Source organism: Chinchilla lanigera, unplaced genomic scaffold (genome assembly GCF_000276665.1).
Source record: "Chinchilla lanigera isolate Chin_1 unplaced genomic scaffold, ChiLan1.0 scaffold00101, whole genome shotgun sequence".
In the NCBI taxonomy this organism is placed as follows: Eukaryota; Metazoa; Chordata; class Mammalia; order Rodentia; family Chinchillidae; genus Chinchilla; species Chinchilla lanigera.
The window spans coordinates 226,646-239,481 of NW_004955502.1; the positions used below are offsets into that span (position 1 = coordinate 226,646).

At 36.0% G+C, this 12,836-nt stretch overlaps 1 protein-coding gene across 2 annotated transcripts in view; it reads right to left on the bottom strand.

Moving 5' to 3' along the window:
• The window catches only part of Phf3 (PHD finger protein 3), a gene marked incomplete at its 5' end in the record, with an annotated part of 76,418 nt that overhangs the window by 31,314 nt on the left and 32,268 nt on the right, over positions 1–12,836 (bottom strand). For both annotated transcript variants that reach the window (XM_013505826.1, XM_013505825.1), the window contains 2 exon segments: positions 33–1,782; positions 6,036–6,197. In XM_013505826.1, the coding sequence (XP_013361280.1) occupies positions 33–1,782; positions 6,036–6,197 (1,912 nt within the window).

Here is a 12,836-nt window from a genome sequence, read left to right on the forward strand (position 1 = left end):
TGTACACATCACTCATATGCACGCACACACACCTGTTGCCATGTGGTTTTTTGCAAAACCCACACTGCTTGCTGGGAGCCCACATGGATTTGCTCTCAAATAAGGAGCCATGGTCTGAACCTTCTCTCTTTACAGTAGCTATGTTGTCTGGAATGAACAACGGAGGCTCATCCAAAGAAAAGCTTCTGCTGCTTCTTCTCTGACGAGGCTGCAAGTTCTTCTCGGGTTTTTTAAGTTTCATCTTCTCCTCTTCCTTACAGTGCTCAAGGCCAGGGTGTTCAGGCTCTTCTTTCATGTGACTAGAGACTCTCGCTGCTGGTGCCTGCTGCTGAGGCTTATGGCACGGTTTGTGGATGGAATGCAATGAATGCCCAGTTTGCGCAGGACTAGGATGACAGTGAAGAAGCTTATCACCCAAAGAATGAGTTAAAGGCTTGGGGCTTTGCACTGAATTTTCATCCTGCGGTGTTTTTCTGAATACAGACTGAGCTTGGTTTTTTACAGCTTTAACTCCAGAATTGCAACTTTGAGTCTTTAATTCCTTATCAATTTTTTTCCTCAGTTTATTTGGCCTATGGAAATTTTGCTGAGAGTCTGGTTCATCAGCATTTCGTTTCACACTTTTGACATTAGTTTTGTTATGCACTATTATATGCTTTGCTATAACGATTTTCTTCAGAGTATCTGTGGTCATCTTTTGCTTAGAATGAGTTATAGGTTTTGTATGTTTGGATTTGTTTTTTGACTCCACACAAGAAACACTACTTGACTGGCTGCTTCTATCATTCTGAAGGTTTGCTGTCTCCTGAGACTCCTCTTGGATACTTTCAATATGATTCAACTGTTTTGAATTTTGGTCAGGCACATTACAAACAGCACTTTCTACAACATTATCTTCTGGCTCAAAAGCATTAGTACCAACCACCTCTAACTCTGACTTATTAAACTCAGGACTCTTTAACTGTGTATCACTGGACTCTGTTTCTTCACAATAACCCAGGGGCTCCATTTTATTTCTCTGAAGGGAGTTCTCAGCTTTAGCAACATCCATAGTATTCAGTTCCAAATTACATTCAGTCACTACATCCACTGAACCAGACAAACCTACAAGACTCTTTTCTGTGCTACCTGCATTTATACAAGCTACCACACCACCAGAAATACCAGCAGATGATTCAGGTTCCCCAATAACTTGGTCGTCTTCGTGGGATAATTTTACTGTATCTTTTGATTCTTGTTCAAATTTGTCCTTTGCCCTCTTTTCTTCAATGGTCTCATCCATTTTACCTGAAATGGAATCATTTTGTTCCTCTTCCTCCTTATCTAAAAACTTGAACAATGGGCTGCTACCAGTCTTAATTTTACATTCCATCAGAGCTTCATTTTTTTCTTCAATTCGGACACAAGTCTCTGAAAGAAGTGGACAATTTAATTCATGAGATGGCAGACTGGCTTCTCCCTGATTATTACACTTGGGCTTGGAATCCAACCCAGAGTCATCCTTCATTTCAAGGCAAGAGGACCCTGAAGAGTAACTGGAAGTCCCTGGTACTTGTGGTACCGCTTCAGTCTGGCCAGTATGGCGGCTGCTCCTTCTGCTCTCCTTCTGGTACTCAGGTTTCAGTGCTGCACAGGCTTCCTCTTTAACCTGACATCGCTCTGACGGTTTCGCCCCTGCCTTAGGAGCAGATACAGTCTTCCCAGATGCTTTTTTTGTGCTACTTAATGGTGCAGCATTTGAACGCTTGGCAATAGTGCTTTGTCGCAAACTTCTTACTTGCTCTATCACAAGGGGAAAAAAATAAATAAAAATAACTTAGCTATTTCTCCATGTGTTTTTATTTCAGTAATTTTTAAAAGATATCACTTCTTTATTCTGACCTATAAATTTTCTCTGATCATTTTGACAAAAAATGTACTAACAGTTACTTATAATCACAAACACTGAAACATATGTAATTTAACATGTGTATGTTAATTTTGTATTTATCAGTTTTTTGAATCTCAGAGAGGAAAAACTTATAAAATTTGGAATGACATTGTAATTTGTGACAAAATATGTTTGAGTCTCTTTTTCATAAGAAACTGGGACTAAAAATCAGTAAAATAAGCTTCCTTTACTATTAATGCCTATCTTAAAGAATATTATATACTTTTGAACATTAAGTATTTCTCAATATTTTTTAAAAACCAGGTGTAGTGGTGAACATCTATAATCCTAGCACTATGGGAAGCTGAGGCAGGAGGATCACCATGTTCAAGTCCCACCTGGACAAGACAACAAGACCTTGCCTCAAAAAAATTTAAATTTAAAAAGAGCTGGGGATGTAGCTCAGTGATCGAGCACCCTGGTTTCAATACCTACTATGGAAAAAATTAAATTTTTTTTAAAAGTCAAATGGCAATAAAATTTGAAACTATCTTAAAAATGGTCTATGTTAGGATGAACTTCAAAAGGTCTCTAACTCCTTTTTAATGTTATTTCTTACATCAACCTTTGACATTCAAGTTATTCCTAAAGAATGAAGTATATATCAGAGTACCACACATATATCACCGAAAGAAAAAAAGAAATTTTAAAGATTTAAACCAAGAGAATATGCAGGAGAAAATAAAGGAAAAATATGAAAAATTTAATAAAGCTTCCCATCTGGAAGAATGCCCTTTTTCTATCCTGATGCACCCTCCGTGAGGAGAAATACAATGTGAAAACTAGAAAGAGAGCTGTATGATATACTATAGAGGAAAACAGACAATACATTAAAATTCAAAATATGAGGCTATTTCCAAGGCTATGTATTCTGGCACCTCTAAATCAAGTCCCCATGACAATCATCTTTTAGGTTTCCCTTTCAACTTCAAACATTTCCCTATTTATCACTGGACTATTCTCCTTTAAGAATGTGATAGAAGGGCTGGGAATGTGGCTCAGTGGTAGAGCAGAGCTTTGCCTTGTATGCACAAGGCCCTAGGTTCAATCCCCAGCACCACCCAAAAAAAAAAGGAAGAAAAAAATCTCATAGAACAGTAACATACGTCTTCATTTACCTGGAACAATCCCAGGTGATAAGAGTCCTCAATGTCATCTTTCACAGCACACTCTCACTCTAAGTGCTACAGTTAGGAAAATAATTAATATCGCTATCAAATACTAGGGACCTCTTCTAATTCCCAAGGACTTGACACATTGTCTATATATTAGGGAAGTACTGAACATTTTTAATGATTATTTAGTGGATCATGAACAGTTTATCACATGCTCATTGCTGTACTTCAAAAATAATTAAAATCTTAATGTTTCACTTCAGGTAATTTTTAAAACTTTGAAGACAACTCCATTCTTAAAACACAATAAATGAAGAACTTTTCATACCTATTACCTATTACTAAAGGAAAAACCTTCAACACTTAAGTGGTTGCTAAAAATGATAAAGGAATAGCACAACTGTTAAGATATCTAATAAGACATTTTTTCTAATAGTGATTTATAAACCAAAGATAAATTCACCTTCTTACCTCCGAATACGAACTTAGCTTGAAGCCTTGCTTTTACAACCTTAAAAAAAATTATTTTTCTGCATTGCTCATCTTATGTATTTCTCAGTCTCAAATATACATGTGCCAAATAAGTAACTTTTAAAAAATGATTAAAAATATGAAGCAAAAAAATCAGGTAAATACAAACAGTGAAGTTTACCTGCTTTTCAAATCCCTACCATAGGTACAATAAAGGAATCTTTTTTAAAATGGCATGAACCAAAAGGAAAAGAACTAGAGAACAGAAAAGAATGACAAGTTTTAGAAACCAAGTGAGGTGACTTTTAAAAAACAAGATATGGGAGACCCAAGAAGACAAGCAGAGGCTGACCGGTTTAGTAACAGCCAACACCATATAACACCTACCCCCAAAATGATGGCCTGTTCTCTGGAAAGAAGAAAAGAAAGTTTCTAGCCTTAGGAACCTCAGGTACATTTGAGAATCGCAGGACAGTACAATATGCTTACATCTGTGAAAACAATTTGTTGCATTCATCAACAGTTAAGACACCCCAATCAGCTTCTCTCAAAACCCATATTACTATATACAGTACCTACTAAGCTACGGGGGAAAATCCAAGTTCTGATGAGGGTTTCCACCAAAAGACTGCGATCACATCATCAAACACGAATGGTCAAATCTCAGTCAGCCCACACACTTAAGAGGCCCCATAAAGTGTTTGTTCCCCATTCTTAAATATGAGCACCAGTCAAGGATCAAACATGTTGGAAAGCCTAACATAAAGGACAATAGCCAAATTTTTTATAGAAAATTTTTTAAATAAAACTATGCAAAGAAACGAAAATTTTGAAATACCTTTAGTATCTCAATAAAGATAAAAGGTATTACACACACATCCATAAAGTAAGAAGAGACTTTTACCAAAAGGCCACTGCCAAAATGAAAGAACTGAAAATGAAAGTACAAGTAAAGAAACTAACAAAAAGGTTTGAGGACAAATATGAGATAATTTAAACAAGGAGAAAGATAAAGAGGTAGAGAATAAGCAGAGCAAAGAAAATGTAAAGGCTGTTTACATAAAAGGACTTCCAGGAAACAAGACCTGAGAATAATGGAATAAATTATTCAAGGAAATTTCCCAGAAATGAAAAAGTTTTCAGAGTAAAGGATCTAATTAAATCCTAGATCAATACATAAAATGCACTCACACCAACATACACTATCATGAAATATCAAACTACAGTACTAGAGCTGAAGAGGAAGATTCCAGAAACGTTCAGAAGTACATAACATCTTCAAAAAAAATCAGAATAAACTTCTTACAAACACTTAAGTTAGAAGAAAATAGAGCAACAAACTCAAATGTCTAAAACAAAGATGATTTTCAACCTTGAATTCTTTGTCTCACCCAAACCAGGGACTCCATTCTGAGAAGAGAGTCAATAAATCAACAAATAGAGAAAGTTGTAGAAGCACATCTCTTCTCACAAGTTTCTGGAAGAGGTGTATCACAAAATGAAGGTGTTCAACTAGAGAGGAGCAAACAGAAAGTAACAAAGCAGATTCTTCACACAGATGCCAGAGAGCTCACACCAGTTCACGGGGCAGTACGTCAGGGCACTAGACGCTTCTTCAATAGGATGAAATGACAAGAGTACCGATGAGCACAAATTTCTTCAGGAAAGATTTAAGACAACTGGCAGAATAAGATTGATAGTACACAAGTGAAAAATAAAAACAATCAAACCTGAAAGACAAAATACTGTAAAGGAAAGGAAAAATAACCACAGTTTTATTACCTGAATCATCTGTAGCATATAGTCATAGAAAGGTAAGTAATTACTGCTGATCTAACAAAACTATACAGTGGAAGGATACGAAAGTATGTGTGTGAAGGGAACAAAAAAGCAAAGAAGAATATCCAAAGTGTGACATCAAGAAATAAATACAAGCCGGCCATGGTAGCGCACACCTGTAATCCCAGCACTCAGGAGACCAAAGGCAGAAGGGTTGCCACAAGTTTGAAGCCAACCTGGGCTACACAGTGAGTTGAATGCCAGCCTGAACTGCAACAGCAAGACTGTTGCAAAAAAAAAAAAAAAAACCAAAAATGAAACAGTAACAACAAAAATCAGACCAAAAAAGGAGCACTGGCAATCTCAGAACACTGGGAGGCTGAGACAGGAGGATCACAAATGTGAGCCTAGACTGGGAAACTCAGCAAGACAGCCCTGGGTTGAACCCCCAATACTGTCCAAAAAAAAAGTAGAAGTAGTAATATATGCATGTTACCAATACAGTCAAAGATAAATATCAAAATTAACTGAAAGAGTCAACAGTACCTTCCTCTCAGGATGGGAAAATGGGTGGTGGGTACTAGAAGTTTCTACAACAAGTTGATATAATCTGTTTTGATTATCAAGATGCTTATATTAGCAAACATCAAAAAATATGATCTCTGCTTAGATATTTTATAAGCTAACACGTTTGTTCCTGGAACTCTGGTTTTCTAGCTGGACCTCTTTGGAATGATTACCTTGTGCCATTAAACGAGGTGATTTTCTTGGTGATCTCACTGAGTTTTCTTCCACTTTGTCCCTCAAATTCCTGTTAGGTAAAATCAGTTCTTCTTCATCAATGGTATCATTGCCACTTTCTTTAACAACTCCTTCATCCATAATATCGTCAAGACCAACAACTAGAAAAAGACAAAAACAATGAAAAATTTAATTTTAAAAATACTGTGGGGCAATACATAAAACAATATGAGTTTTAATAAAATACCAAAGTCATGAAAAACTAGGTCTATTCCTAACATATGTGAATACTGCTGCTACCACTATTAAACTGCCACATCAATTCAGTATGAAAAAGTTCTGCCTTATGAGGTAACTAATCAAAGAGAAGACTAGTTATAATCTTTCATGATCTGACCTCAATTACCACTTTATCATTTGCTATTCCCTTGAGAATGTGACAGGCAACTATACCAGAGTAGTCAATCATCCCAGTCTTGCTTAACATAGTCACAAAAGAGTTCCATACCTTCAAAAACTTATGATTCTAGGTTCCTGCCAGAATCCAATAATCTAACTGGATCATACCACTTAGATATTTTATGTTATAACACTGTAACTGTGAGAGTAAGCAATGACTGGGGGGTGGGGGTGGTGAAAAACACAATGTCCCTTCCTCTAAATGGTGGGGAAAACGCTAGGTGCTTAATACAACTGTGTATTAAATTCTTTTTCCTCATGAAGAGACAAAGCCATTTATTTGGGAGGAGGGAAGAAAGACTGCAGAAAGATGGACACAAAGAAATACGAATACTGTATTCAGATTGTCATTAGGTTTATGTACAGAACACATAGCACTTAATCAGAAAGTATGTAACTCATTCTAAATGCATACATATGTGAATTCTTGTACAAAGAATGGGACTATTCAGAGGAAAAGATGTGCATTCAAATCCCTGCCAGAGCATTTAAGTTAAAGTAATGTAACTTCTCTCTTAGTTTTCTTAATCTCTAAAATGTGAATGACAACACTTGTCCTACCTACCTCACAGGGTTGTTGTGAGAATCAAGTGAGATGAAGTGTGATAACTCACTCTGTAAGCTTTAGAGCACTATACAAACATTAATTATCTTCATCCTAGAGGTTAGAAGGAACCTCAAGAAGTAATCTAGTTCTCATCTTTGTATCCAAGTAGAACTTCATTTAAAAAGAGCTCAACAAGACAGTGGTCTACCCTAAAATTTAAAGAGAACAAAATTCTTTATAAATATACTTGTAAATGGTACAATGTTCTTGAAGAGCATTTGACAACAAACAGAATCACAAGACTCTTCATACCATTCGACCAAGATAAATTAAGAACACAGAAAAGAATAGATTGTGAAGAAAATGCCCAGAAAACAATCTGATCCTTTTAAAAAATAAACAAATGAAATGTGTGTGTTGTACATTTAGACAGGGTAAAGAACAAAAAAAGACTGACAAGAAAAAGATGAAAATCATACCAATCATCATACGCAGTAATTTTTACCTACAAAAGATATGCATACAGCTTTTTTTCTACTTTCCAAATGTCCTGCTGTAAGCATGTCTTACTCTCAAAAACTGAGCCCATGCTCTTAACCACTATGCTGTACATTGAAAGCTTAATGCACAATATGCTTTAGAAAAATTAATCAGGACCTATTTAATATTAGGGTAAAGATAAATGGGAAGTCCACTTAGGCTATTCCTTCACAATGGAATATTTATGTGGCCCACACTGAGAAACATTCTCAAAAAAATTCTGACATTAGGTAAGGAGGTCCATTGTGGTAATTTTAAAAAGTAAAATTAAAACTACTTTTCATCTCAATTTCATATAAAAGCAATTACTAAGCTTCATAAAAATGCAGAAGAAAAAAATGCAATAAACTCTTATCAGTGTTTATCTCTAGTGATAAGGTGGATAAAGAATACCATTGCTTAACCTTTCTCACACTTTCTATTTTCCAAGTTTTCTACAATGAGCATGTATTTTTTTATTACAGTCAGGAAAGAAACAATAAAAAAGGGGTGAAAGGCTAATTAACAGTATTTGTTCACAGAAAATGAAAATGTATGTTATGAATTTTACAGCTATACTGCAAAGCAGAGATAGGACTTTGCCAAATCCAAAGGTTAATTACTCAGTTTTATAAGTTATTTGACTTCCTAGCGGCATCCAACGCAGCTGATTTCTCTCCTCTCTTCAACCTTACTCTCAAATTAGCTTCTAAAACTGTCCTATGTCGCCAGCCACTTCTCTTCAGTAACATTCTTGCAGATATCCACATGATCAGAGCTACCCAACAGTTCAGCCCTTCACGTCTTCTCCTTTATTCCTTCTCACACCCAGGCACTCCTAGGTGATCCCTTCTAGTCCCATCTACAGTACTGCGATGGCTTCCAGATATTTTCTCCAGGCCCACAGTCACATTTGCCGGTTTGATGACTTTAATCTGCTTAGAGTGTCTAACACCTACCCCAAACCCAATACACTGAAAATGAGTATCAAGTCCACCCATCCTTTCACTCACCTAAAATAACTACTCCTCGCAAGGTGTTCTCAGTAAACAAAACCTCCATTTGCCCATTTGCTTGAGCCTATACTTCTCTCTATACCTTCCCCTACATGCAAGCAAAAGGAATATCCTACTAGCTCTATCTACAAAATGCATCACTCATCTGAACCACTATCATCTCCACAGCTAACACTCTACTGCAAATCATCATTTCTCATCAATATGCTACTGAAGTTTGCTAGCATCCCAAATTCCTCTACTGCAAACCCTCCCCACCAAGACAGTTTACACAGTTCTGCGATCCTTTGAAAACATTAATCAGATGTTACATTCTGTTTGACACTCTCCAAAGCATTCCTAAAACATTTAAAGTCCAAAGCCCTACCCAGGGCCTACCTTGCTGACTGACTATTCTAATCACACAGACCCTTGCTGAATACAAGAAAGCAGACATCAACAAAGTTCACTCATACCTTCTTGAAGAAGTCTACACAAAACACCTCATCACTGCCTACTGAACCTCAGTATACTTTATTTACCCTTTAAAACATGTTCACTGGCATTACGTTATCTATTTACTGCCTATTTTACCCACCAAAGCGTAAGCTCCACAATGTCAACTTATTTGTGGCTTGAAGACCAAAATCCACACAATCCTGTATATATGAGGTACTCCAGAAATATTTGCTAAATAAAAGAATTACAGGAAGAGGTCTGAAAAATTTTAATTTTTTAAAAAGAAAAATATTTCCATTAACCCCAACAGAGAAGCTAGAAGGACAAATTTAAAAGATAATGGCTTCACCTTTTGGACACACTGGTCAATGAACAACCAGAAAAGGCAAAAAACAGCATTAAGGTAATACCACACACACTACAAAGAGTATGGAGAAATTCAAGGCAGCAAGGATTAGAAAGGAGAAGAAAGAATAAAGAAAGGAGAAAAATCCACTAGCTTTGCACAAAAGCAGAGAGGGTCAAATGATAAGGGGTTACAAAGTGAACAGGTGAACAATGACAATAACTACAGCTTTTTTTTTTTTTAAAGTAAATTTTATCCCTTAAACTTTTAAGATTTTTTTTTCTATATATGTGGCAGATGGGAAAGGTAGAGGCAAAGGAAGTAGGCAGTAAGGTAGGGAGAGTACACTTCACAAAGGAGATGAATGTTAATGAAGGAATTGAAAGATAAGTGGAACAAAAGATGGAAGTGGAAGAAAACAGGAGGAAGGAAACAAGGGAAAAATGAGAGCGCTAACCATGTTTGTATGTACTAGACAGTAACTTGGAGGTTAAGTGATGCCTAGAGATTCTGCTGTGGCTTGACTGTGTCCTCCGAAAGTTCAGGTATTAAGAATTCCCAAATTCATATGCTACTAATATAGTCAGGGGCCTTTAGAAATTAATTAGGCTTATATAAGGTCATGAAGATGGACTCCCCCCCATCATGGTATCTATGAAGAAAAGAGTACCATGTTAGCATGCTTGCTCTGTCTGACCATGTGACACCTCTCCTCATCATGTTAATATATGCAAGACGCTTAAGAGATGGATACACCATGCTCTTGGAATTCTGAGCCTCAAGGACCAGGAGCTAATAAACCACTATTCTTTATGAATTACCAGTCTGTGGAATTCAGTTACGAGAAAATGGACAAAGACAGGACTAATCAAAAACCTCGTGGTAAACAATCTATGATTGGAACAACTAAGACTATATTGGAGATGTTCCGAAAAGGTAAGATTTATGAAAGTATTCTTTTTGTTCTCCTGCTCCACCTGGTACACATTTCCTCCATGTCAAAAAATCCATCTCTATAGTGAGTCAAACTCTACCTGCTCCTAAAGATGCTACCTATCATGCTGAGTAAGACCTCCAAAAATGAAATACTACTTAGTCTCAGTGTGTCATGAGATTTAAATTAACATAGAAAATCCTAGGAATTATATCTGGCACTTAAAAAGCCCTATGTTGTTAACTTTTCTTCAATCTTTCCCTCAATTATACTACCATAAACATTATAAGTTTCTTCTCGCTTTTTTATTAGCATATATTAATTACACAGAATCATAAGGTTCATTTTGGTATATTGTGTACATATAAATTATGCACAACATATTTTGATTATTTCTATATCACACTACTCCCTCTTTATCCTTGTCCTCTCTCTTTCCAATTCCCTTCATCTTTTTAAATTGTCTCTCTTCTCTAATGCCACTACTCCTCAAATTCTTTAATGTAATTGAAAGGGAAGCAATACTCCCAAAGTCATTCTGGGAAACAAGCATTACCCTGATACCAAAATCAGAGAAGGATCCAATCAAGAAAGAGAACTATAGGTCAATCTCCATAATGAACACAGATGCAAAAATCCTCAATAAAATACTGGCCAATAGAATGCAGTAAATCATCAAGAAGATTTACATACCATGACCAAATAGGATTCATCCCAGGGATGCAGGGATGGTTTGACATATGCAAATCAGTAAAGGTAATATACCACATTAATAGAACCAAGAATAAAAACCATATGACCATCTCAACAGACACAGAAAAAGCATTCCATGAAGTCCAACACTCATTCATGATTTTAAAAAAACCCTACAGATAATTAGAATAGAAAGTCTTTATCTCAATCTGATAAAAGCCATCTATGACAACCCAACAGCCAATATCATACTAAATGGAAAGAAAGCTTTCACTCTAAAATCAGGAACAGGACAAGGATGCCCACTATCATCACCATGCTCATTCAATAATCCTCTGGAAACATTAGCCAGACAGTTAGATTAAGAGTTAAGAAATAAAAGAAATAATAGGAAAGGAAAAAGTTAAATTAACATTACTTGCTGGTGACACAATACTCTACAGAGAAGAACCCAAATACTCCACCAAAAGACTTTTAGATTTAGTACCCAAATTCAGTAGCATAGCAGGATACAGTCCACACTCAAAAATCAATAGAATTCCTGTATACAAATAACAAAGTCACTGAAACAGCAATTAGGGAAACAATACTTTTCACAATTGCATTAAAAAATGAACTACTTAGGAATCAATCTAATAAAGGAAGTAAAAAACTTTTTACATTGAAAAGTACAGTACTCTGAAATGTAAGAAATAAGAGGATATCACAAAATGACAAGATAGCCCCTGATCTTGGACAGGCAGAACCAATAGAGGGAAAATGGCCATTATTTCCAAAATTTTTATACAGATTTAATGCAATTCCAATCAAATTACCAATAGCATACTTCACAGAATTACAGAAAACCATCCTAAAATTCATTTGGAAACAGAAGAGATCTAGAATAGGAAAAGCATGGCACGGGGCAACACAATCCCTGACTTGAAATTATACTATAAAGCTACTGCGATAAAGATCAACACAGTACTGACAGAAACAAAACAAAACAACAGAACACATAAACGCAGACCCAAGGGTATCACTGGAATAAAACAGAAGATGCAGACACAATTCCAAACAACATTCAACCACCTCATCTTTGACAAGGGGCCAAACACCTTCACTGGAAGAAAGCCTCTTTAACAAATTGTGCTATAAAAAATGACTTCCCACATGTTGAACATTACAGTAGACCCACATTTCTCACCATGCAAAAACTAAAATCAAAGTGTATCAAAGATCTAAGTATGAAAACACAAACAATTTGCTGAAAGATAATATAGGTAAAACTCTTGAAGACATAGATGTAGACAGACTGTATGAACAAAACCCCAATCACACAGGAAATATTGCAAAGAAACACCACATGGGATCTCATCATATTAAAAAGCTTTTGCATAGCAAAAGAAACCACCAACAGAGTGAAGAGAAAACCCACAGAAAGGGAAAGAAATTTTGCCAGCTGTTCCTCCCACAAAGGACTAATCTCTAGAATATATAAAGTACTTAAAAAAAAAAAGACACCCAAAATTTAAAGACTCAGTCCAAAAATGGGTATCTGAAATGAAAATATTTCTCAGATGATAAAGTAGAAACAGCAATATATAAAAAAAAAAAAAAAATGCTCAACATCACTGGTCATTTCAGAGTTTCAAATAAAAACAATACTAAGTTTCCATCTCACTCCAGAAAGAATGGCTATCATCAAGAAATCAACCAATAACAAATGCTGACAGGGGTAAGAGAAAAAGGAACCCTCTCCACTGTAAGTGGTAGTGTAAACTGGTATAACCACCACAGAAATCAGCTTGGAAATTCCTTAAAAAAAAAACTAAAACCAGAGATTCCCTTTGACCCAGCTATTGCCCT